The sequence below is a fragment of the Rhinopithecus roxellana genome, chromosome 13 (genome assembly GCF_007565055.1).
Source record: "Rhinopithecus roxellana isolate Shanxi Qingling chromosome 13, ASM756505v1, whole genome shotgun sequence".
Classification (NCBI taxonomy): domain Eukaryota; kingdom Metazoa; phylum Chordata; class Mammalia; order Primates; family Cercopithecidae; genus Rhinopithecus; species Rhinopithecus roxellana.
The window spans coordinates 31,417,713-31,443,400 of NC_044561.1; the positions used below are offsets into that span (position 1 = coordinate 31,417,713).

The following is a 25,688-nucleotide window of genomic DNA, read 5'->3' on the forward strand; positions in this document are numbered from 1 at the left end:
CCTCTAATCCCAGCACTTTAGGAGGCTGATCACTTTAGGCCAGGAGTTTGAGAGCAGCCTGGCCAACATGGTGAAACCCCGACTCTACTAAAAATATAAAAATTAGCCCAGAGTTGGGACACACACCTGTAATCCCAGCTATTCAGGGGGTTGAGGTGGGAGGATCGCTTGAACCTGGGAGGCAGAGGTTGCAGTGAGCCAAGATGGCACCACTGCACTCCAGCCTGGGCAACTGAGCAAGACTCTGTCTCAGAAAAATAAAATAAAATAAAATAGTTTATAAAAAATATATAACATGAGGATGCCAAGACACTTTGGGGACTCGAGAAAGGGTGGGAGAGGGGTAGGGAATAAAAGACTACACATTAGGTGACAGGTGCCCCAAAATCTCAGAAATCATCACTAAAGAACTTACTCATGTAACCAATCACCACCTGTGCCCCAAAAACATATTGAAATAAAAAAACAAAATGAATAAATAAAACATTCTTCAATCTGACTTTTCTGAGAGTCTGTCTCTTTTTCTGACATTTAAGTTAATCTTCTAAACACCAAAGTACCCAATACAATATTTCATACCAAAAATAAATAAAGAAGTGGTTTCTCTACTGGACAAGATAAAATGCTTTATCTGGAACAAAGCAAACTTTGCAGTTGATTGTGGTTTAATAATATACTTTAAAAATTTTCTGTCAAACAATTTGGTAATAGATTTCATTTGTAATTTTTTTTTCTAAATTTGGTGATAGATTTCAAAAGCCATAAAATGTCTATATCTCACTTCAATGAGTTTCATATTACATACACAAAAAGCTATGTATGTTGTAGAAAAATGCTTATAATATTTACGGAAAAAAATCATTTTATACATTCCATGTTACTGTATATGCAATTATATTAAAATGTCTCTTCACATGCAAAAGGCCTCGAAATAATTAGATTAAAATGATGGAGTTCTTTAAAGATATCAGAATTCTTGGTAATTTTTCAAAGCTTTCAAGAAAGTCTTTCCCACCTTTTTTTACACTGAGAAGAAAAAAAATCAGTAAAAATATAACAAGCCTCTCGTACATCATTGGTCATAAGCCAGAAGTGATTCTTTAAATTGGATTCAGCCAATGCTGAGTTTATAATCCCAGAAAATGTTTGACTCTCTTTCTCCATCCAACAGATATGATTTAAAATAACAGTTTCAGCAACTCTTCTCATCACGCCTCTTCAAATTCTCTCAAACTTGATCCAGGGAGACCTCCTCTGGAGATGAGAGAGAAGTTCAGTTTGGAGTTCAAACCTTAAGCAGTGTCTGAATGACTCCAATAAAGAAAAACTCTCTCTTAAAATACATTAGTTAGCGTCTCTTTGCATCTAGCTTATGCCAGCCAAGGTAGAGGCAACACAATCAGCTATACTTTATGAAATGATGGGAAAGAAATTCTCAACAGAATCATCAAAAAATGGAGACCTAATTACTTGGGTCAAATTCATTTGGTCCAATATATCTTGCTTGAAAATAAAGACTGTTCAGGAAAAGATCTGTTTGAAAATGAATTTCCACTTCAGTAAAGTCTTAACAAAAATAACGATCATTAATAATCCTTGGAAAACCAAGCTCTTGTATTTATAAATATAAGATATTACCATATTTCCCAATTTAACAATTTATCCTAGCTGTTCTTTTTCTTTTTCTTTTTTTTTTTTTTTTTGAGATGGAGTCTCACACTGTCGCCCGGGCTGGAGTGCAATGGTGTGATCTAGGCTCACTGCAACCTTCACCTCCCGGGTTCGAGCAACTTTCCTCCTAGCAGTCCTTCATTGTTGATATTGACTCTGTAATACCAGCACTTTGGGTGGCTGAGGTGGAAGGATTGCTGTAGGTCAGGAGTTTGAGACCAGCCTGGGCAACATAGCAAGACGCCATCTCTTTAAAAAATTTTTTTTAATTAACTAGGCATGCTTGCATGCGCTTGTGGTCCCAGCTATTCAGGAGGCTGAGGTAGGAGAGTTGCTTGAGCTCAGGAGGTTGAGGCTGCAGTGAGCTATGATTGCAGCACTGCACTCCAGCCTGGGTGACAGGGCAAGCCTTTGTCTCAAAAAAAAAAAAAAAAAAAAAGGAAGAAAGGGCCTTGTTAGGTTAGGTCAAGAGCTTGGTGTGAACAGGGGCTCAGTGACCGGAGGACCCACCCACCTCCTGCCCCGGGAGAAGTGAGGAGGCCAATGTAGCTGAAGTTGAGGGATGAGATTAGAAGTTCTACAGAGGTTCCAAGGCATCCCGAGGTAGGTCTTGAAATCTATGCCCAGAACTGCCTGTCATTTTCTAGCAACAAGAAACCCTAGGCAGGGAAACTAGTTACAATATTGCATCAACCAAGATCTCAAGTAATAAGTCCCAAGCCCAAACGGTAGAAGTGAGAATGAAAAAAAAGGAACTAGAGACTTTATGAAAAAGAAAAAATATATATAATGAAAGAATTTGGCCTTGGCCCTATATCTAGCCAATTATTTAGGGAGAAACTAAATAATTTGGGGAAGGGAACAAGATGAGTTCTACAGAAACACACACAGGCATATAAGTAATTAAGGAGGGGGTCTGGCCCACTTGTGTGTGGTCTGGAAGGTTGTATAAAATACCTCCACTAGCCTGCTAGCCATGTTATTTCTAGAAGTTGACTTTTCATTTTTTTATTTTTTACTTTTATTTTTTTGAGACAGAGTCTCACTCTGTCACCCAGGCTGGAATGCAGTGGCATGATCTTGGCTCACTGCAACCTCCACCGACTGGGTTCAAGCAATTCTCGTGACTCAGCTTCCTGAGTGGCTGGGATTACAGGCGTGTGCTATCTACCACTCTCAACTAATTTTTTTGTATTTTTAGTAGAGACGGGGTTTTGCCATGTTGGCCAGGCAGGTCTCGAACTCCTGACCTCAGGTGATCTGCCTGCCTTGCCTCCCAAAGTGCTGGGATTACGGGTGTGAGCCTCTGTTCCTGGCCCCTGTTTTCATTTTAATATTGTTGTAGTGGTACCCAGAGTTATCATTGCTTTCAATGCAAACAGCAAGGATATGTTTCAAACATTAGATAGGAGTCACTCTCGTGTCATTATCCTACCATATCTTTTTTTTTTTTTTTTTTTTTTTTTTTTTGAGATGGAGTTTTGCTCTTATTGCCCAGGCTGGAATGCAATGTCGCAATCTCAGCTCACTGTAACCTCCACCTCCTGGGTTCAAGTGATTCTCCTGCCTCAGCCTCCCGAGTAGCTCGGATTACATGCACCTGCCACCACACTGGGCTAATTTTTGTATTTTTAGTAGAGACAGGGTTTTGCCATGTTGGCCAGGCTGGTCTCGAACTCCTGACGTCAGGTGATCTACCTGCCTCAGCCTCCCAAAGTGCTGGGATTACAGGTGTGAGTCACCACGTCTGGTCCCTACCATATTTTTTTTAATGAAACATAAAAAAACTTACAGAACATGTAATTTAGGGGATGAGTATTGCATTTCCAAAAAAAGAGAAAAAGCTACACATAAATTTAATTTAAATAACAAAGTCCTCCAGTACCTTCAGTCTGAAGGGTTTACAAATAGAGACATAGTTACTGGAGATTTTTCTATCATACCACCACACTTCACACACACATACACACACACACACACCAGAAGATACGTTTACAGGCTATTTGTCATACAAATAGTCTTCTTTGACTTCAATACAGGTCATGTGATTAATAATCTTCAATTCCTTCATGAAATTTTTTGTAGGACTCCAACCATGTGTTACCATGCAATCTGAGTATTCCAAGCAACTTTATCAAAACTCTTAGAACAAAAAGAAAACAGTCAGACATAGGAGAGAAAAGTTTTATTTGTGACCTCCTAATAAACATCTTTTAATCCCCTGTAGCCGAAAGTTTAGATATGATTTTATGTTTGAAGCATGGCAAAGCAAGGAAGGAAGGAAGGGTTTGTAAGGTACTAACTGAGGTCTTACAGAAGTCTGGATCCAAAACCCATACTGTCCACCATCATGCTATACTGTCTGATCACCATTCTGGGAGTCTCAAAAATTCTAAGGATTTCACAAACTTCTCAACACAGAGTATATTTCATTTGCTTTCTTGTAAAAATTAAATTTTGTGTGTGTGTGTGTGTGTGTGTGTGTGTGTATTTTTATTATACCACCACACTTCACATACACACACCAGAAGATACATTTATTTACAGGCTATTGATCTTATAACTCTTCCTTTGACTTCAATACTGGTCACATTATTAATAATCTTCAATTCCTTTATGAAATTTCATATCTACATTAACGAAAATAATAATCATTAATAACCTTGGAAAACCAAGCTCATGTATTTATAAATATAAAATATAACCATATTTCCTAATTTAACAATTCAACTTAGCAGCACTTTATTGCTGATATTGACTCTGTAATCCCAGCACTTTGGGAGGCCAAGGTGGGAGGATTGCTTGAGGCCAGAAGTTTGAGACAAGCCTGGGCAAGATAACAAGATCCCATCTATTAAAAAAAAATTTTTTTTTTTGAGATAGAGTCTCACTCTGTTGCCCAGGCTGAAGTATACTGGCACGTGATCTCAGCTCACTGCAATCTCTGCCTCCCAGGTTCAAGTGATTCTCTTGCCTCAGTTTCCCGAGTAGCTGGGATTACAGGTGCCCACCACCATGCCTGGCTGATTTTTGTATTTTTAGTAGAGACAGTGTTTCACCACGTTGGCCAGGCTGGTCTCGAATTCCTGACCTCAAGTGATCTACCTGCCTCAGCCTCCCAAAGTGCTGGGATTACAGGCGTGGACCTCTGTGCCCGGCCCCCACAAAATATTTTTTAATTAGCTGAGCATGGTAGCATATTTATTTCTTCTCCCCCTCCTTTTATTGGGGTGACACATGATATACAAGAAATAAACAATCACAATATGTTTGTGTTCTGTTTCACACATTCAACAATAATTTACTCATCCTCTAGGTGCCACATATCATACCAGGCTCCAGGAATCTGATGGTGACAACACCTGACTATCTGTGTTTTATGGCACTTACCACCTAGTAGGAGATGTAATCAAAAGGAGATCTAATCAAAAGATCCTAGTAATCAAAATATCTCATTAATAAATGGGAAATCCCAACCAGCCAGTACTGTGAAGGAAAGGTGTCTACTCTGATGCTTTGCAAGTATAAAAGAATGGGATTCACTGGGGTAGGCATTGGCGGAATCAAATGCAGTTAAAAAGAAGGATTCAAAAACAGTTATGAGTGAGTAAAATCAGAGTGCTTTAATTAATAGAACTGTATAATTCCCTACAGCAGAACTGTAAGAGTAATAAAAGCTATCAAGATAAAAACTTACCCGACTATAAAATGTAGTCAGTCAACTAATACATTTATGTAATTTCGAAGAACTGTCCCAGTGGCTTCTTCGCGTGATGTGGGAACACCATCATTTAAGCAGAAATTAAAATTTATACCAAGCCACAGTGTTCTGCGGCCTCTGGGCACATTTATGGAAAACATAGTGTGGTTTGGGGTGGTATTTTGGCATTTTTAATTTCCTGAACTAAAATTTCTTATTTAAAAATTTAAGTTTTGAGTAGGAAGCATTCCTGGTATTCCTTTTGCTACTCCATAAAGTAAAGCACTTAATCTCCAATAGCACCACTTGAATCATTGCTATAACCCCCTTGCCTCCCTCTCATCCTCACACTCAGCCTGTCCCCTGCCCACTGCCCTTGGTCCTTGCCCAGTAGGCAGGACCTACTCAGATGTAGAGTGTTGGGGGTGGGGGGTAGGTACTTACTTTCTTTGCTCAAGCAGGGCGATTTCCTTTTTGACCTCATGGTATTCTTCTGCTATTTGGCAGTGCTGTTTGAACACCTCCATGGATTCCGCGGAGTCATGACAAGGTGGCAGGGGCTTCACAAACAAGAAGAAGAAATTAGTCCATTTCTTTGCATCAGGATAAATTACCAACCATTTTGCTCTGCTGATGTTCTTTAACGGAAGGTTTTTTCTTTCTTTCTTTTTTTTTTTAACATAAGAACAGCACTGTTAGTCACCATTCAACAGAGTTCAGCTGTTTCTATTCGACAGAAACTAGAGAGGTGGACAGATAGTCCCCACATTCGTCTCCCAGTGTCATTCATGGTCATCTCTGGCCTGAGCCAAAACCCTGAAATCCATTACATGTCAGTTACCTGCCATGTGATGGAGTAAAAATAAGTCTCCCTGGAAATCGTAGACTCTGCTTTAGAGAAGAGCAGTGGTGGGGAAACAGTTCAGTTGTCTTTTCAATTACCCCTTGCTTTCTGTTCCCGTAGTCAGGAGGTATAATCTCATTTTGCAGAGTAGAGAAGAAAAGCTCTCTTCTGAGAAATGCATCTGACCTAAAGAAAGATGCTGAGCCAGAAATAATGCTTGCAAGGATTAACAAACCTGTAAGAAAGGCCAGATCTCCCTCCCCCTAAAAAAAAAACCATCCGTGTAAGATTCATGTCTCTCTTTTTCTCCCATCCATGAAAGAAACAAAGGCCAGCGTGGCAAACCTTTCTGACTGCAACATGGTGAAAACCCTACTTCTAGGAATTATTTTTAAAGAACGAGTTTCCCCCAAGTTTATTATTCTAATTTCTTGTTTAGCAATGCGTGATTAAAAGTACTACTTTTAGGCCAGGTGGATCGCTTGAGGTCAAGTGTTCAAGACCAGCCTGGCCAACATGATGAAAACTGATCTCTACTAAAAATACAAAAATTAGCCAGGCATGGCAGCATGCACTTGTAGTCCCAGCTACTTGGGAGACTGAGGCAGGAGAATTGCTTGAACCCAGGAGGTGGAGGTTGCAGTAAGCCGAGATCATGCCACTGCATCCAGCCTGGGTGACAGAGTAAGACTCCATCCCAAAAGGAAAAAAAAAAGTACTACTTTTAGGAATACTAGTTAAGAGTTTTTTTAAATAACCCTTTTCAATTATATGTAGAAAAAAATGTATATAAAATCTGAGAAATATCAGTTTATTGTGAAATAGGGTCTTCAATCTTATCCTTTCTTCAAAATGGTGTGTGTATGTGTGTGTGTGTGTGTGTGTGTGTGTGTGTGTGTGTGTGTGTGTGTATATGTAGTATCTGACAAGGTCATATTGTCACTAATTTTATATAAGGAAATTGAGAACTAATGAAGTTTTTACTATTTGTTCCTCTCATTATATTCTTCAAGGACACAGATTTCTGTGGGTGTCATATTTAGTGATCCTTCCCATGACATAATAGAAATTCAATAAACTTTACTGTCTGATTGATAGATAAGATGACCTTCCCTATTATCATGAGGATTCTGAGTAGAGATGTTTAAAGGAAATAAAATTCTAAATAGATTTTGATCAAATTTACCTTCACGTGGAACATCTGTTACATCCCAGTTCATGGAAAATCTAATAGTAATCATATTAGGTAGCATCTTTCTCTACTGCCCATGAACACATTCACAGGATAAACTCAGCCTGTTGGAACCATTATCCCTTTCTATACGGGATTAAATTGAAAAATAATGCACAGCAGTACTACAGTATAACTCTCCCCATGAGATAAAGCTGTTGCCAAAGGAATTCAGAACTCCTGGCTCCTCCAGTCTGTGCCCCAGAAATCGCTACCCACTCATCAATTTTCACCTGTTACACTGGCAACTTACCAGGTATAACAGTAACGGGAATGAAAGCAATTTATTCTGGGCACCATAGCCAAGCTGTTAAATCATCTGTGCCCTGTTAAAGGATTTGTCTCCTGGAAGGTCCTAAGACTACACATCAGATCCTGTCCTTACAAACACCACACGGGGCTATACTCAGTTGAAACAAGAGCTCAGTACATGTAGGTACCTGAACCATGAATTCAGTACAGTTAACTATGTGACAGCCAAAAAGTTCTAGAACTCTGCATGAAGGATTCACAGCTTTAAGAGAACATAGAGAGTAGCCATGTAAAGGGAGGTATGTCTTTTGCTGCTATAATTTAAAAGGAAAACTGAAAAGTACTTTAACAACTTTCTTAAGAAGACAGAGGCCTTCCCTTCCTCACCCCCAGCTTGCCACCTGTAATGCTTTTCACTAAGTGGGAAATGTTGTCATTTGTTCTTTTTTTATTATTGGCACCTCTTAATTGTAGGAAATTCAAAGATGGTATTATCTGCAGGCAGCGTGATCATGCCACTAAGGGTATGTAATGATACATATTTCAAGATACCCACATGTGCTTTCAGCAGCACGATCATGCTATCTATACATAATAATATTTTCAAGACTTCCCATCATGAAGAAGGGACCATCAAAAAAGAATAAGCCTAAAATACTTTGTATCCAGTTTTCAGAGAGTACAAAGATTCCAGGGGTCATTTCAGCCTCTGGATCCTGAAAACTAAGCCTTCAACTTGACATATAACTCAGCAACACTTCAAATGCTCCCAGTTTGTATGAAAACATTAAAGAGTAATATCGATTTCTCTTTTTTAAGCAAAGAGGAAGGTTATATTGCATAACCCACCAAAACATTGTAAAATTCTTTCATTAGTTGCTAGAGGAAGAGGGAAATAAGGGATTGTTGTTTAATGGGAGCAGACTTTGTATTTTGCAAGATGAAAAAGTTCTGGAGATTGGTTGCACAACAATGTGAATATACTCAACACTACCAAACTGTACACTTAGAAATGGTTAAGATGGTAAACTTTATCATACGCATTTTTACCCATACTAAGAAAAAAAAAATGCAAAAACCTATTTCATTAAAATTTTCTGCTGTCTCTAGCCCATCATCTTCTAAGCAGTGCTGCCAGGGTTACCTAGGAGAATCTGACTCCACTTGTACTCAATCCTTCTCACTTTCCCAAATTTCTCCCTAGAGAACTTCAAATTTCTCACCCCTTTATAATCTCAAGCCATTCACTGGTAACCCCAAACATGTTTTTTGCTGCTGGGATATTGGATATTCCAGCAGCCAAATAATAATGGATATTATTGCCATTGTTTGGCAAATCAAAGTGCTCTTGGGTCAACAGAATCCACCATTCTTAGAAGGCAGTTGATATCATTAGCCATTTACTCCAGCCCAGGAAACTGACCAAAGAATTTGCTTAAATATATATGGTTCTTGTCCCACCAGGCTAGTGAATACACGTATTAAGATAGTCAGGTTTTATACCTAATATAAAAAGTGGCACTGTAGAATATAATGTGATGTGTTGTTCTGTGGGGGACAGAGTAACTCTCATTGCTTTGTGATATAATGTGTGTATGTGTGTTGTATCATCAGGTCCTGACTGAGGGCAATCCCCTCTTAACTTACCTTTTGAGAGGTAATCCCTCAAAATAAGAGACAATATATGGCCAACAGTATTAATCAAACATAAACTTCTGCCTGAGGAAATCAATTCCTAGAATTCAAGAATCAGGTTTTCAGTTTAAAAATGGAGGACCAAGTACGCTTAAGTAACATCACATGTAAAACACTGGCACTCATGAATTAATTGACTGTACATGGGTTTATGTAACACATGCTCAAATTAAAAACTGAAAAATAACTTAAAAGAATACCTGTGGGTAACTAGATGAAAAAACATCTATTAACTTCTTGGAATAAAAGTGACACTATTTCAGTTCTCATTGCTTGATTTTGACTGTTCTTGTCAGATTTTCATAGCTATAAGCCCATGCTGGGAACTGATGTACGATAAATAAACTCTTAATGTTGTTAATTAATTTTTTTTCAGATCCGGAGGAAAAAAATTCCCTTGTTATTTTCTTCATAATGATGCTACATCCTCCCATTTTGGATACACTTAGCCCACCTTCCTGCTTAAAGAATGAAATATTGCACTTCAAAGAAAAGGAATCCAAAAATAGTTCAGTTGACAAGTTGAAGAAAAAGATACTACTGATGTACTAGAGCACAAATTCTGTGTGGTCACAGCAGCGGCTTTTCAGATGCACTCACTGCCATCGTATCTGGTTTACTAAACAACACAGCCAGTTCTAAGGAGGTGAAATTAAGACATTCTCCTAACAGTGCCTCAAGCCAACTTTGAAACACATGTTTCCAAGACACAGATTGGGGCTAGGGTGAGGTCACAGCCCAGGAGTAGATACTTCCTCCTCACCCCCTTTTCCTCCATCTCCGCCTCCTCCCGCTGCCGCCTGAGGATGGAACTCGCAAGGTCTTATTTCATGGCAGTGCAGTGTGAAGGAGCTGCTACTATCTCTGGTATCCGCCCCAATTATCAGGACCGATTTCACAAGATGAAGTAAGAGAGAAACCGCAGGGTCCCGTTCCAAGAATGCCGGCTTGCGCCACAAGGTGCTATTCTGCTCTCTGCCTGAGCCGCCGGTTCATAGCAAGCTTCTCCCGAAGTGGATTCCACTCCCTGGAACAGGCCCCATGGGGAAGGACGCAGCCAAGCCACCCTCGGCTAGGAGCAAAGCCGGCTCAGGCGTTTCCGTTTTCTACTTGGCTTCTGCGAATACTACTGGCCCCATCCTCTTCAAAAATGTAAGAATTTAATTTTCCTAGCCCAGCTTCCCACACAGGAGATATATTTAGGAAGCTAAACATTCTACACTCGCTGAACAGTCTTTGTATTTATTCCTTGATTCTCAGGGTTACCTACTTTGGGGAAAGATGGGGGTGTCTGATTTAAATTTACATTACATTGTAATGTCTTACAATTAACAAGCATCGTTTGTTAAAACTGAGAGGAAAAACACAGTCCATGCTGATTTCGATATTTAAGAACTCTATTATCTTAGAACTTTAAATATTTTAAGAACTGACATTTATATAGTATCTACATTACAGTACAAGTTAAGCACTATCAATTATACTACAGAACTTATATATCATGTTACATTGGAGTAAAGTATATTTACCTCATTTCTGTTGACATAAACAATATCAAAAGGAGAAAGAACACAAGAGTAGCAAACTTTTTGAACAAGCCGTACCCAAATGACAACTGAGCTTCTCAAAACAAACAAACAAACCAAAAATTAAAAGCATTATTGAAAAGCTCCAAAGTATCTATATATGTTTTCTGTGTGGACACAGCAGTCAAAGAAAAATTGCAGTATAAGATACTTTTCAATGTGTGTATGACAGAAAATGTCAGCTATGTCTGGTGCTTTCTATGAGAATACATCCTAACCACATTTCCAGATGGATGTTAAAGACCAGTGTAGCAGAATCCTGGAAGGCTAGACTTCTTCATTTTCTATCATTTTCATTTCCCAGAAGTCAAGCGATATATTGATGCAAAACCTAAAAGAAGTTTCCGGAGAGGCTGCTCGGATAACAGGATATTATGGCACACAACTGAAGCTACGAAATTGTTTATTTGTGGAGGTGACATCAGTTTCTGGACTTATCAGACTCTGTCAGTTCAGTGTGTACCACAGAGACACCTGTCACTGTCAGATTAGATAGGAGGACTTTAAGGAGGGATTGTAGCTATTGCTCAATTTGGTTAAAAAAAAGTCATATTGTTTTCAAAGCACCTTGGCTTAATGAAAAGAAGAGGGTATCAGAACTTCTATCCCTAACTTAAAATCCCAAGGAGATGCTTTTAATTCATTTTACATGAATAAAAATAAATTACTTATTCTTAAGTATTTCATTCAATAAATAATTTCACCAGAGAATGAAATTGACATTAATTGAGCAATTATTTTGTCAAGGTCTGTGCTAGATCTACTCATTACCATATTTAATTCCCACAACAATGTGAGATTGATATCTTTATCTCCACTTTGCAGTTGAGAAGTGAGTTTTCAAGAGAGTAAATAACAAGCCGGAAATCACAAATTTAGCTGAGATCCAAATCCAGGCCAACCCAATCCTAATGCCCATGCTTTGGTCATTGTCATTCTCATTAGGATGTTTTTAATTACAATCTACTAGTCATCATGTCCTCTACCTGACAATAGAACATATTTCTCATTCCAATGCAGTTAAGACCACGTTGTAGCATAGTTTTGGATCATGTGTAAGTTAAATCATGGTTCCAAAAACATAACACGCTTAAGCAGTAAGACAGGCTTGGTCTTGACCCAAACCCTGGGACCATGAAAGGATTCCACCGTCTTTTAGAACAGAGAGAGACAGGTCAAACAGAAAGAAGCCGAGAGAGACCTGAAGAAAAGTAATGGCCAGGTGTGTTGGTTCACATGTGCAATCTCAGCACTTTGGGAGCCTGAGGTGGGTAGATCCCTTGAGCCCAGGAGTCTGAGACCAATCTGGGCAACATGGCAAAACCCTATCTCTATAAAAAATACAAAAATTAGCCAGGTGTGGTGGCATGCACCTGTGGTCCCAGCTACTCAGGAGGCTGGGGTGGGAGGATCACCTGAGCTCAGGGAGGTCAAGGCTGCAATGAGCCATGATCATGCCACTGCACGCACTCCAGCCTGGGTGACAGAGCAAGACTTTGTCTCAAAAAATAAAAACGAAAGAGAATAGCGATTTTTCATTCATTCTTAGAAAAGGACATAGAATTGGGCCTCCTTTCTTCTGACTATATCATCTACACTAGCTCTACTCAAATACTGCCCCGATGGCCATGGGAAATTTAGAAATCTAGTCCCAAGAAAGGAATCTGCACAAATAGAATTGACCTTCAACCTACCCCTGGATGGAGGCCCAAGGCCCACAAATGAACATTATAAAGAGATGTTCATTTTAACACCTACCTTCTCCTGCGGTCTCTTGCTCAATATTTTGCATTAATAGAGACATCAAGAGAAATGTTTGTCACTGCTATTCTTGCACAAGGCTTTTTTTGGCTTCTGTGAAAATAGAAGCACTGTGAATGACATGCTCAAACATGTCCACATTCTTGGCAAAACAACAGAAAAATCCTGGGGGTCAAATTAGTGATCGAGTATCTACCAAATAGCTATTTTATAGCAGCATTTTATAAACTACCAAAGCATGTGTAATGGATATCAGAAAGTCAGAACGGATTTTACAAGGTTATTCTATAACAACATTATGGCAACCTTGCAAAATACAAACAAACAAACAAAAAAGTTTCCACCTATCAAAGTAATTTAAGCAGCCTGTATGTTCCTTAAAAAGCGTAAGGGAAAGAAGGGAATAGTAAATTTATTTAGACCAAAATTTGGCCTCAAGTTTCTCATCTGTAAAGCGGAGACATAACAGTTAGCTTACTAATTATTGTAAGGATCAAATGAGATCGTATGTCGGGAAACATCCCTTGCCTAGTAGGTACTCAGTGTGCTCTGGTGGGATTTAAATCCGAGGTTCTGCAGAGAATGGGGCTGGCAATACCTGGCATCATTTATTTTCCACCAAGAAAATGGTTAAATCTCTGATAGAGGTAATGAAGACTCAGTTCATTCTTAAGCAAATAGCTGCAACCACAAAGCACTTCATATGCCTTTGTAACCCAACTTTTACTCTTCCATAGTGGATGATGATAGTCGATAAAATTCCAAGAGCCATTACTGTGTGATGAAAGCACACCAGACTGACTGTAAAGGTGGCCTGCTCCGTGTAATAGATTGTTCCTTTTGTACATAAAGCATTTGCATTGCTTTCAATACAGAGACTTCCTGCTACAGAAGGCTTAAATGTATATGCTTATGCTAAGCATAGAAATAAAAATTTGCTTTCAGATGTCAATTTCTGTTAGATTTCTCCTCCCAACCATCACTGTCTTGCTCCTTAGTCACTCACGCCCTGGAATACAGAATAAAGATAACAGGCAACAGCTCTAGACAGAGGCAACCCTACCCAAATGCCTTGACAACTGGCAAATGTTTGTAACACTCACTCCTATCCTTCACTCAACAAACAAGCACTTACTGAAATGTGTTTAGTTGTATTGCTGGTAACGCTCTCTCCATTCACAAAGAGATAAAGCACTATCATACTTTAAGGGGAAAAAAATCAAAACCCTGAGCCAGAAACTACCCTCTCAACTGCCTAATTCATTAAAGATCAATGAAGATGAAATAGTTTCATTGGAGCAAAATAATTAAATAGACTTAATTTCTAATATATGTCAAGTGGAATTAAAGCTATAAAATTCAAGTGGACCTGGCAATGCTTTAACAGAAAAAATTATCTGGATAATTGCCAGGGCTACTGTGAGTCTTGTGGAGAATGATCCATGAGCCAGAGAAGACCATTAAAGTTCCCAAAGGAAAAAATTTTGTTCCAACACAAAAAAGTAGAATTAATGATCCATAATTTGAGGAGAGAACAAGAACCTGAATATGCTTTTAGTGTTTTATTTTCAAAACATGTTTATTCCTTATTTTCACCTAATTTCCATGATAATAAAATAGCTTTGATGTGACCATAGAATAAAAAGGAAAAAACGTGACTAGGGGAAAAAATAGCTATTAGGTTGGTGCAAAAGAAGTTGTAGTTTTTGCCATTACTTTCTTTTTTATTTTTTTGAGACAGAGTCTTGCTCTGTTGCCCAGGCTGGAGTGCAGTGGTACAATCTTGGCTCACAGCAACCTTCAGCTCACTGCAACCTCTGCCTCCCAGTTTCAAGTGATTCTCCTGCCTCAGCCTCCCTAGTAGCTGTGACTATAGGCACGTGCCACCACACCTGCCTAATTTTTGTATTTTTAGTAGAGATGAGGTTTCACCATATTGACCAGGTTGGTCTTTTCCGCCTGCCTCAGCCTCCCAAAGTGCTGGGATTACAGGCGTGACGCACGGCACCTGGCCAATGGCATTACTTTCAATGGCAATCCCAATTACACCACCAGCAGCACATAGACAGCCCCTGTGTGAGAACAGAACCTAAGCAAGAACCATCATTTGCAATGTGAGCACATCAGAAGAAAATGCAGGCCAGGCGTGGTGGCGCACGCCTGCAATCCCAGCACTTTGGGAGGCTGAGGCAGGTGGATTGCTTGAGGTCAGGAGTTTGAGACCAGTCTGGTCAACATGGCAAAATCCCGTCTCTACTAAAAATACAAAAATTAGCCAGGTGTGGTGGCACACGCCTGTAATTCCAGCTACTAGGGAGGCTGAGATGGGAGAATCGCTTGAACCCAGGAGATGGAGTTTGCAGTGAGCCGAGATCACCCCACTGTACTCCAGCCTAGGTGACAGAGGGAGACTCTGTTTCAAACGAAAGGCAGAGGGAGGTCTGAATTGTTCTTCCTCATGCTGAAAAGAAGAGATATTGGTGGGGGCAGAGGAGGGAGAGACTATAGTTAGATATTAGAAGCCAGGAGAGCTGGGTTGAGAACCCCGCATGGAGAACAGAAAAAAAGGAGACATGATGGCCGATAGCTAGAGAGGCGATTTTAGGGATGACAGAGCTCTTTTGACAGCTGTGTGGTGATCAGCGTAACCCTCCGACCTCCTATACTATTTTCAGTAATACCTACATACCTATACTGCTCTGTTGAGCAGCTTTCTGTTGGAAAGCTGAGACAATACCCAGGACTGCTACAAAGGTGAGAATGAGGACTCCTCCAAGCGGCCAGGTCACACCTGAGTTGCCCTCAGTTGATTTTTAGAGACCACCCTGGCAGTAGAACACCAGCTTTTCAAACCTGACCCAGGTTTTTAACACAGTGCCTGTGTACTGAGGTAAGAACAGAAGCAAACAAAAGGGAACACTGTCTTGGCTTGTGGAAGGGTTCATTCTTGGTTCTTCTTCTACCTCTGTTGAGGGCTGTCCAGGAATAAGAATCCCAAACTCAAATGACCTTAGGACACAAGGCACACCCACAAATGGGAAAAGCTGCTGTGTATAAGATAATAGGGTATGTCAGGGCCTGTTGGAAACCGGAGGTTACAAATCCCTTCTAAAGGCTTTCAAAATCAATGTTTAGGAGAAAAAAGTGGTGACCAAGAAATGACTGTGTACAGGATTCAAGACCCCTACTGGGCTTGTCTAAATGTGACTACAAAGTTAAGTATTCAAGTCAATGGCTGGCCCAAGGCCAGTATCCAGGTATTTTAGACAGAACCTCTTCTGAAAGCCATTTTTGCCTGGAATCACCATGGATAATCTAAAGAAAATTAAAATATGATAAATGAGCTCCTTTCAAATAATTCTGGTGTATTAAAATATCTTTCGACAGATCACTCAGAAACTACATATACAAAATAATTTTTCATGGGTCCAACAAGTCAATTTTCAGAAGGTTTAACTTAAAATAATTATATTCCATTAAAAGTTGTCAGAGAACTGGGGAAGGGGCAGGGAACAGAGAAAGGAATGTTATTCCAAAGTCTTGGCAAACATGGTAAGTTTTCTCTGCGGAGTTTATCACTAAACCACTAACCCCAAACACAGCCAAAACTGCAATGGCATAGAGACAGCCATACCAAAGTAGAGCAGGGACCCGTCCTTTCCCTAGGCTCCAGAACTCCTTAAAAATAGGAGGCAATGTACACTATAAGCACTTGATGTCCTGGTGCCATAGCCAGATAACCAGACCGGGGCATTCCATGAGGGCTTCATTCTGACTTTGGAGCTCTAGAAATGCAATCCTTGATGACTTCAAAGCCCCACATTTTGTGTCCAAGTCAGTCTCCCCTAGTCAGGCCACTCTCTGCCCAGCTCGCTATACTTTATGACACTAAGGAGGAAAGAAAAGAGACTTTAGAAAATCCTTACCTGTAGCTGCTGGTCTAATTCTGGAAATTCCAAAGGAATGGAGTCTTCAGGGGGTGTATCATCTAAAACAAGAAAATGAAATGATTCCTTACTATGGAGCTCTTTCTTGTAGGAGAGGTGCCCTGTTGGGACTGTCCTTGGACTCCCCCATAGTTAGACCATCAGTGTACACTGTTTCAGTCATTTTCATCACTTCAGTTGGGGACAGACAGAATGTAAAGGACAATTTTGCTCGTTTTCTGTACACACAGATGTGTGGAGAGCTTAGTTGGCCCGAACAAAATTTTGCAAGCAAATATCAGAATCCTCAAATGTCCAGGCTGGTAGCTCTCCAGTTAAGAAGGACTGCTTGTCTTTCAATACTCTTACATTGGCCAAAACCAAAAAATATGATATGAAACAAAATGCTTTAATAAGGTGCTAATGAGGTGGCCAGAAGGACTTTAATGGGACAGGAGAACATGTTAGTGAAAAGTAGAGGGGATCGTTCTGCTCTGAATGACTCCAAGTGCCGCAAGCTGTGACAGTATTGCTGTCTGCTCCTACCACAAACCACACTAACAGGCAGTTAACCAGGAACTCGTTCTGGGTTACAGTGAGAAACAGGCAGCAACCCAAATGGGGCGTTTCTTTCCAATACACCAGGCAGCACTCCTACCCTGTGGCAGAATTCACAGCTTTGTTAGAGAGCGCCAGAGCCCAGAGAGTCCCAAAAGACCTCCTAACTTGTGCTTACGTTGACTGGTTGGCAATAGGCAGCTGTTGCTGGATCGGAAGATGAAGTTCTAAGAAGCATTTGAGGAAACCTGAACAAAATATAGGTCAGAATATCCAAGTCACCCCCAAATCTCTTCAAGAACATAGTGCTGACCCAGCCTTGGTGCTAGAAAGCAGAACTTCCGGTATCTCCAGGTACTCTCTGGCTCTAAGGGTTCATTGGCCACTCATTTCCAATCCCTACCCCAGTATATACACAGTACACATATACATACAGTACAGGTACAGTAGATACATATACAGTACACATACACATACAATACAGATACACATACACATGCATATATAATAGAGATATAGTACAGATACATACAGAGTACACATACACATACAGTACAGGTACAATACAGATACATATACAGTACACATATACAATACAGATACACATACAGTACACATAAACATATATAATAGAGATACAGTACAGATACATATACAGTATACATACATATACAATACAGATACAGTACACATACACACACATATATAATAGAGATAGAGTACAGGTACATATACAGTACACATATATACAGTACACATACAGTTAGATATGTACAGTACACATACAGATACAGTACAGATACATACATACACAGTACACATACATATACACATACAGTTTACATACATATATAATACAGTACAGATACATATACAGTACACATATATGTACAGTACAGGTATAGTACAGATACATATACACTACACATATATATACAATACAGATACACATGCAGTACACATACACATACATATATAATAGAGATACAGTAGATACATATACAGTACACATATGTATACAGCACAGATACAGTAAGATATACACAGTACACATACAGATACAGTACATATATATATGCAGTACATATACAGTACACATACATATGTGCAGTACAGTACATATACATATACAGTACATACACACAGTACACATATACAGTGCAGATACATATACAGTGCATATACATATACAGTACAGATACATTGTATATACTACATATACAGTACACTTATACATATAGTACACATACATATACAGTACATAGACATATATATAGTACATATGCATATATACATATACAGTATACATACACATATACAGTACACATACATCTACATATACAGTACATATACGGTATGTATGCAAAATATAAGGTGAAAAAATAATTTAAAAACCAAAGCTATTTTAAATTATAATAAAGCAAGAAAAGATAATCGTTTTTATGTTTTCATAGTCATCACCAAATTTCTTGATTAAAAACTGGTTGATGTTCTTTTTGAACTAGAGGGAGTGGTCTGGGCCACACACAACATAGAAACAAGTATCCTCTCCCAATGCGCTGATAGTACAGTCCAGAATAAAATGTAGTACACAAGGCATTTCTGGCATCTAAGGCATTGAAAGCATCGAAGATAATCACCAGAAAGATAATTTAAACAAGCACAGTATTCACTTTGACCAAAGCCCTCAAGGGTCATATCACTTAATAGTCTCTGGTATATTTTAGTCAAGAGTAGTATAACAATACTTCCATTTAAAAGTAGTTTAAAATAATGACAATGCATCACCACATTTGAATCTGTTTTGTATCTGCACCTATGCTAGACGATGGCTGTCCTCAGATTCAGTGATATCACTTAACTTTAGCTCACAGAACAAGTAGAAACTGAGAAATTTCCCAAGCCCCTTGCTGCAGGTTAGAAGACAGTCTTCAGAGGAATTGAGATTCAGTCCCCAGGCCCTTTGAATGCTCTACTTAGACTAGAAGTGACAAATTCTGCCCATTACTGTGCCTTGTTAAATCCACCCCAACATTTGCAAAGAATTGGACAAAAGACAGAAATAATGCACTTGCCACCACTGACCCGTTAGAGGTAGGCTTCATTATAAAACCTATGCTTTGTGAAACTGATTTTGGTCTTAACTGCATTTACATTCACTGCAGTACAAGTTTAATAACCTAGACATCACAATCATTTTAGCTCACTGGGTCCAAGGCCAGAATGATCTGGCAAAGGTAAATGGGAACAAGGCCAGAATGATTTGGCAAAGGTAAATGGCAAAAGTAAATGGGAAAGGTAAATGGGAACAAATGGTAAATGGGAATGTGCCTCCCAACCCTAATAATCATAAACAAGCAGGCACTTGTTGGAAGGAGAAACCACTTCTGTAAAGTATGAGAGCGGCTAAGACATTCTAGAATTCTAGAAGACAGCCAGGAATGAACCTCAAGGCTTCCTGAGACTTAATCCGCCTTGCCCCCTGTAAAGTCACACTCCTTCCTGCTTAATTATTAAAAAAAAAAAAAAAAAAAAAAAAAAAGGTATCCATTTACTTTACTACAGTAATGTAAATAGCAAACACCTGGTATCAACAGAATTAATGAGGCCCACTGTGGAAATCTACATCCTTATTTATAGTCACACCATGTCGAGTCAAACATAAGCGACCATACTGATAATTTTACAGATAAATAAAGTAGCTTCAAATTGGACTCCTTGAGTTGAAATAAAAGTCTAATTGATTAACATAGAAATCAACATACAATGGATGTTTTAGAGAGTCGAGCAAAATAAAAAGTAAGACTTTTATTCAAGAATGGATCAAGCTGGCTTAACCCAAGCAGGAAATAGCAGCGGAAACAAGAAAACCAAAGACAGATGTACGAAGCCTACCAAGTCTGAAAGCCAGGCCTGTATTTCACTGTTTGATGCCATCTGGTTTAGCTGGCATCTCTAGCAGCCAGAAATTTCAGGGCTTACGAAGCTGCTTACAAAGCTGCCCCAAGTTGATGTGTGGTGTGTTTACTTTTAAACAGTGGCTGCCTTCTTTGACTGGTTTTAAAAATAGGCAAATATTCTAAAAGCAGGATGATGAATCACTGGATTGGGCCAAAAGGAAAGAAGGAAAATGACTCAGGCTGACTAGTAGCACAGCTGTTCCAAAAACATTTGGCCGAATCGTTGTAAAACATTTTGACAGTGATACTGGATCGGAGTTCCTGACAGCAGTTAAGTTTGTTTTGACAATTCCAGAAGCATAAAGTAGACTGTACAGTAGCTGTACAAGAGACCCTCTAGCAAATTTAGCTTTTTTCAAAAGAAAATAGTTGCTAGATATGTTTATAATGGGACAAAATCACAGCACAAGTACATTTTTATTAAAATCTATTTACCAAATATTTATTGTGCAAGACTGGGGCTGAGACTTATGCAAAATGGGCAAATCACTTTATCATATTTTTAATGCATTAAGGAAGTAATTTGAAGGCTTCCTCTTCAAAATGGCACTGTAGACTTACTAGACCAAGCAAAATGTATCCTAAGAAAGTTTTTAAAGGATGAAATATAAAGGAGAGAAGAGGAAAATTTTTTATGTAAACAGATGTTCACTGCCTGTTTGGCAAATACAATGTGATGAAGCCAATGTCCTTAAGACAGAACTTTCCTATTGACCGCCCAACCGTTGTGATGTACCATGGTACATTTGACGATGGGCTCTTTTCAACATCTATTGAGCAGCTGTTGCGTTGGTTTCAGGATTCTTTTGTTTGTAGATTCCCTTCAATTGTCTTCTCTGTGTTTCTCCATAACTTGAACAAATAGGACACATTGGGTCTGTAATCCAAATCCTCCCTGTTATTTAGCAATGAGAGCTAGCAATCAGTTAGCAGAGAATATTGAAACTGGAAAGGACTAGGCAACCATCTGGTCCAGCCCCCTCAGAGTAGAGCTAAAGACAAGGACCCCAAAAAGGGAAAGAAGTTACTCAAGACTCCATGATTCGTGGCCATCTAAGATTAAGGGGTGTCCCCCAGCCCTGGGCTCTTTCCACCATCCCACTCCGCTCTTCTGCACTTACTAGTCCGTAGGTTCTCAGCTTGTATTTCATGAACCAGTAAAATTTTCCCTAAAATATTCTGGCCAGGCACAGTGACTCATACTTGCAATCCTAGCACTTTGGGAGGCCCAGGCAGGAGGATCACTTCAGGTCAGGAGTTCGAGACCAGCCTGGCCAACATGGTAAAAGCCCATCTCCACTAAAAATACAAAAATCAGCCTGGCATGGTGGTGCACGCCTGTAGTCCCAGCTACTCGGGAGGCTGAGACAGGAGAATCGCTTGAACCCAGGAGGCTGCAGTGAGAACCGGAGGTTGCAGTGAGCCAAGATCAAGCCCCTGCACTCCAGCCTGGGCAACAGAGCTAGACTCCATGTCGAAAAAAAAAATCCCTAAAATATTGGGAATTACGTCTTAAGAGCATCCAACTATTTCTTTGGCTAGTGAAGATGATTCAAAAATGACCACTGAATATCATTAGTATCCCTTTATGACAGAGAGAACATTTCAACACCAAAATCAAACGGCAATCATAGAGTAAAGGAGTGGCCATTATATTTAGCTTTACAGATGAAAATAAACACATACCCCAAACACCTCACTGTCGTACCCTTCTTTCTTTCTTTATATCAGAGGGATGAAAACTTCATCAAAGCCAGACTGGGTTTTGAGAACACTGTTCTAAACAACATCTTCACTGGGTTTTGCAGTCAATCATCTCTCCCTCCCACTGTGCTCACCATCGTAGACATAACTGGGGTGTAAGTTGAGAAGCCCTAAATCCTTGTTAAAAAGTGTTTAGGGGCCAGGCGCGATGGCTCAAGCCTGTAATCCCAGCACTTTGGGAGGCCGAGACGGGCGGATCACGAGGTCAGGAGATCCAGACCATCCTGGCTAACACAGTGAAACCCCGTCTCTACTAAAAAATACAAAAAACTAGCCGGGCGAGGTGGCGGGCGCCTGTAGTCCCAGCTACTTGGGAGGCTGAGGCAGGAGAATGGCGTAAACCCGGGAGGCGGAGCTTGCAGTAAGCTGAGATCCGGCCACCGCACTCCAGCCTGGGCGACAGAGCGAGACTCCGTCTCAAAAAAAAAAAAAAAAAAAAAAAAAGTGTTTAGGTTTAGGTTGCCACATGGAGAAGACCTCAGGAGAGGGAAAGCCATGCCCAAAGGACATTCCCAAGCTCACTGCACTCCCCAAGCAGAACACAAGAGGCAGCCTTGCCCAGGATCCACTGAATTTGTTGACATTTCCTGCAGTTACAGCTGGCTTCATGGGCATTGGACCTATGTGATCACACAGAGCCCTCCCTCCAGATGGGCCCCACGCTTAATGTAATACTCTGCTAGAGTGTCTTGAATTTCTTAATAATTTTTGAATGAGGAACCCTGCATTTTCATTTTGCACCATGCCCTGTAAATTATGAAGTTAATTCTACCTACAGTATGACCTCTGAGTGCTGGTGTCCAGTAAATTGTCCTGCAGGTCACCAGGGACAAACTGACATTTACAAGGCAGATGAATCTGGGTAGTGGCTTAAGTGCTGAGGCTCATACAGAAACTTTCCTGGGAACTGTTTGCCTATGAAGGTTCCTAACGACTAAGAACACAGCAGGTCAGTACAATGTTCAGTACGACACAGACTTGAACTTGAATCTCAGGTTGGCCACTTTTTAATTGGTGACTGTAAACAATTGGCATAATCTTCTTGAGACTCAGTTTCCTCCTCTGCAAAATGGCAATTACCTGTCTCTGAAACTTGCTATTGATAAAGGAATGAGTGTGTCAATCACTATCCTAAAGCCCAGCACCCAGAAAATAACCAGTAATAATAATGAATGCTTAATATAACTAAGTTCACTTTTCATTCTTTTTCACCATCAACCTGACCAAAGGGGTAATGTGGAGACGGGGCAGCTGTGTGTGTAGATATGTGAGTAGTGGCAGGAGATGATAAATTATTATTCATTATCTGAATAATACAAAGGCAACACACAGGGTTAAGGTCACTGACTCTAATTACTGAGTTCTCCCTCTGCCACTTAAGGGAGATTTCCCTGATGCAGCTATAACCTCAGGTCTTGCGGATTTACTCTCTTCATTTAAATCTGAATTTAAGGATCTCCTGTCCAGGCACAGTGGCTCATGCCTGTAATTCCAGCACTTTAGGAGGCTGAGGTGAGAGGATCGCTTCAGTTCAGGAGTTTGAGACCAGCCTAGATAACACGGCAAAACGCCATCTCTGTAAAAAATACAAAACAATTAGCCAGGCATGGTGGCACACACCTGAAGTCCCAGCTACTTGAGAGGCTGAGGCAGGACGATTGCTTGAGAATGGGAGGTGAAGGATGCAGTGAGCAGAGGTCATGCTATTACACTGGAGCCTGAGTGACAGAGTAAGACCTTGTCTCAAAAAAAAAAGAATTTACTTACAAACACTTTTCATATGAAAGACTGTAAAAAAAAAATTTATGCATGAAAGGTCTTTGAGTACTGTCATTTTAAATCTAAATATAAATTAGTATTTTATTTTTAGGAATAAATTATGTGACAAAAGGTAACCAATGCACATTCCTAATATATCCAAAAAATTTAATTTCTAGATACCTAAGTCCTTGTTAGAGTATCACATAGTTTTAAGACACATCAAAAGCTTTTTAAAACTTTGCTTCCTGCTTATTAAACGCTAGAGATGTGAATTCTTTAATATACATCGGATTTTCAGGACCCATAAAATTACAAGTATAGCTACAGAGATGAATGTGAATATTAACGCAGATATGGATAAAGGTAGAGATTTGGTATGGCAAAGCAGATTTTCAGTTCTTTATAAGTTAATAAACATGATGGTATCTTAACCACTACCTAAAATTGTCAGACTAATAAGACCATGCGTCAGTAAACTGGTTTTGCTTAGCAAAAAGAGACTTGATTTAGTTAAGGACAATTTCTTTTTTTTTTTTTTTTTGAGACAGAGTCTCACTCTGTCACCCAGGCTGGAGTGCAGTGATGCAATCTCGGCTCACTGCAACCTCTGCCTCCCGGGTTCAAGCGATCCTCCTGCCTCAGCCTCCCAAGTAGCTGGGACTACAGGCACCTGCCACCATGCCCAGCTAATTTTTTGTATTTTTAGTAGAGATGGGGTTTCACCATGTTAGCCAGGATGGTCTCCATCTCCTGACCTCGTGATCCCCCCACCTCCGCCTCCCAAAGTGCTGGGATTACAAGTGTGAGCCACCGCGCCCAGCCAAGGACTAATTTTATGTTTCTTGGAAACACCTATTCACAATTATTGTAGCTATCATTTTGTGAATGTCATTGATTTATCCTGTTGTTAGAATATTTTGACTGGCTTAGGTTATAACATACTCACTGTCTGAAAAGCACCTGCCTCAAGAAGAGCTTATCGGGGCCAGGTTCAGTGGCTTATGCCTGTAATCTCAGCACTTTGGGAGGCGGACATGAGTGGATTGCTTGAACTCAGGAGTCCAAGCCTAGCCTGAGCAACATAGGGAGATACTGTCTCGACAAAAAATAAACAAGAAACTGGGTATCGTGGTGCATGCCCGTAGTCCTAGCTACTTGGGAGGCTGAAGTGGGAGGATAGTTTGAGACCAGGAGGTTGAGGCTGCAGTGAGCCAAGACTGCACCACTGCACTCCAGCCTGGGCAACAGATTAAGACCGTGCCTAAATAAAGAAATAAATAAGCAAACAAACAAGAGCCTACTGGAAGTATATTTATCCTTCAGCACACCACCAAATAAAATTTACTCCTTTTTTTCTTCTCTCCTACCACAACATACCAGAAGTAACCTTCCTCCATCAACCCCATGGCCTTTGGGAGGCTATTTGTTGTCAGGAAGCTTTGAGCTTTCTCTCATAACATGAACTCTGCCCCTAAATGGGCAGTGAAGTAACAGTCCTGAGGACCTGGCTTTGAACCCTCCTTCTATTTATTAATTGCATGATTTGAAGTAAGTCACTTCATCTCACTTAGCAAACATTTATTTCCACTTCTGTGAAAATGAGTGGAATAGCACCTTCCTGTGGGGTTGCAGCCAATATTAAATTGATGAGAAGATGCCAGTGAAAGCACTACTCCTAAGTATTCAATAAACACTCACCTCCTTTCTGGCCTTTCTTCACAACTTTAAGTAATACATTCCAACCAATAAATCCCATAGTATCTCAGACTTTTCATCAGACACCAGGATAATGAACCCCAAATGGTTACAGCTAGTGCATTACTGATTTCATAAGTGTTTGATAATTACGTTTCTACTATAGTTCTCAACTCTGCGCGCCATCGGAAATGTAAATATAGGAGACACCCACCTTCCACCCTGCCCTTAAGGCACTTTTGACTGAATGTTGTCACTGCATGCTGAGACAGCTTTAAATGTAA

The 25,688-nt window shown here is 40.0% G+C and overlaps 1 protein-coding gene across 3 annotated transcripts in view; it reads right to left on the reverse strand.

Moving 5' to 3' along the window:
* Nucleotides 1-25,688, reverse strand: part of LOC104663649 (MAP3K7 C-terminal-like protein) — a 72,597-nt gene that overhangs the window by 9,748 nt on the left and 37,161 nt on the right. For 2 of the 3 annotated variants that reach the window (XM_010364927.2, XM_030915876.1), the window contains exons 4-5: nucleotides 16,667-16,728; nucleotides 5,816-5,931 (exon numbers count right to left, since the gene is read on the reverse strand). In XM_010364927.2, the coding sequence (XP_010363229.1) occupies nucleotides 5,816-5,931; nucleotides 16,667-16,728 (178 nt within the window). Of the gene's footprint in view, nucleotides 1-5,815; nucleotides 5,932-16,666; nucleotides 16,729-20,119; nucleotides 20,264-25,688 lie in introns of those variants that run through there. The other variant, XM_030915877.1, reaches the window with a different exon arrangement.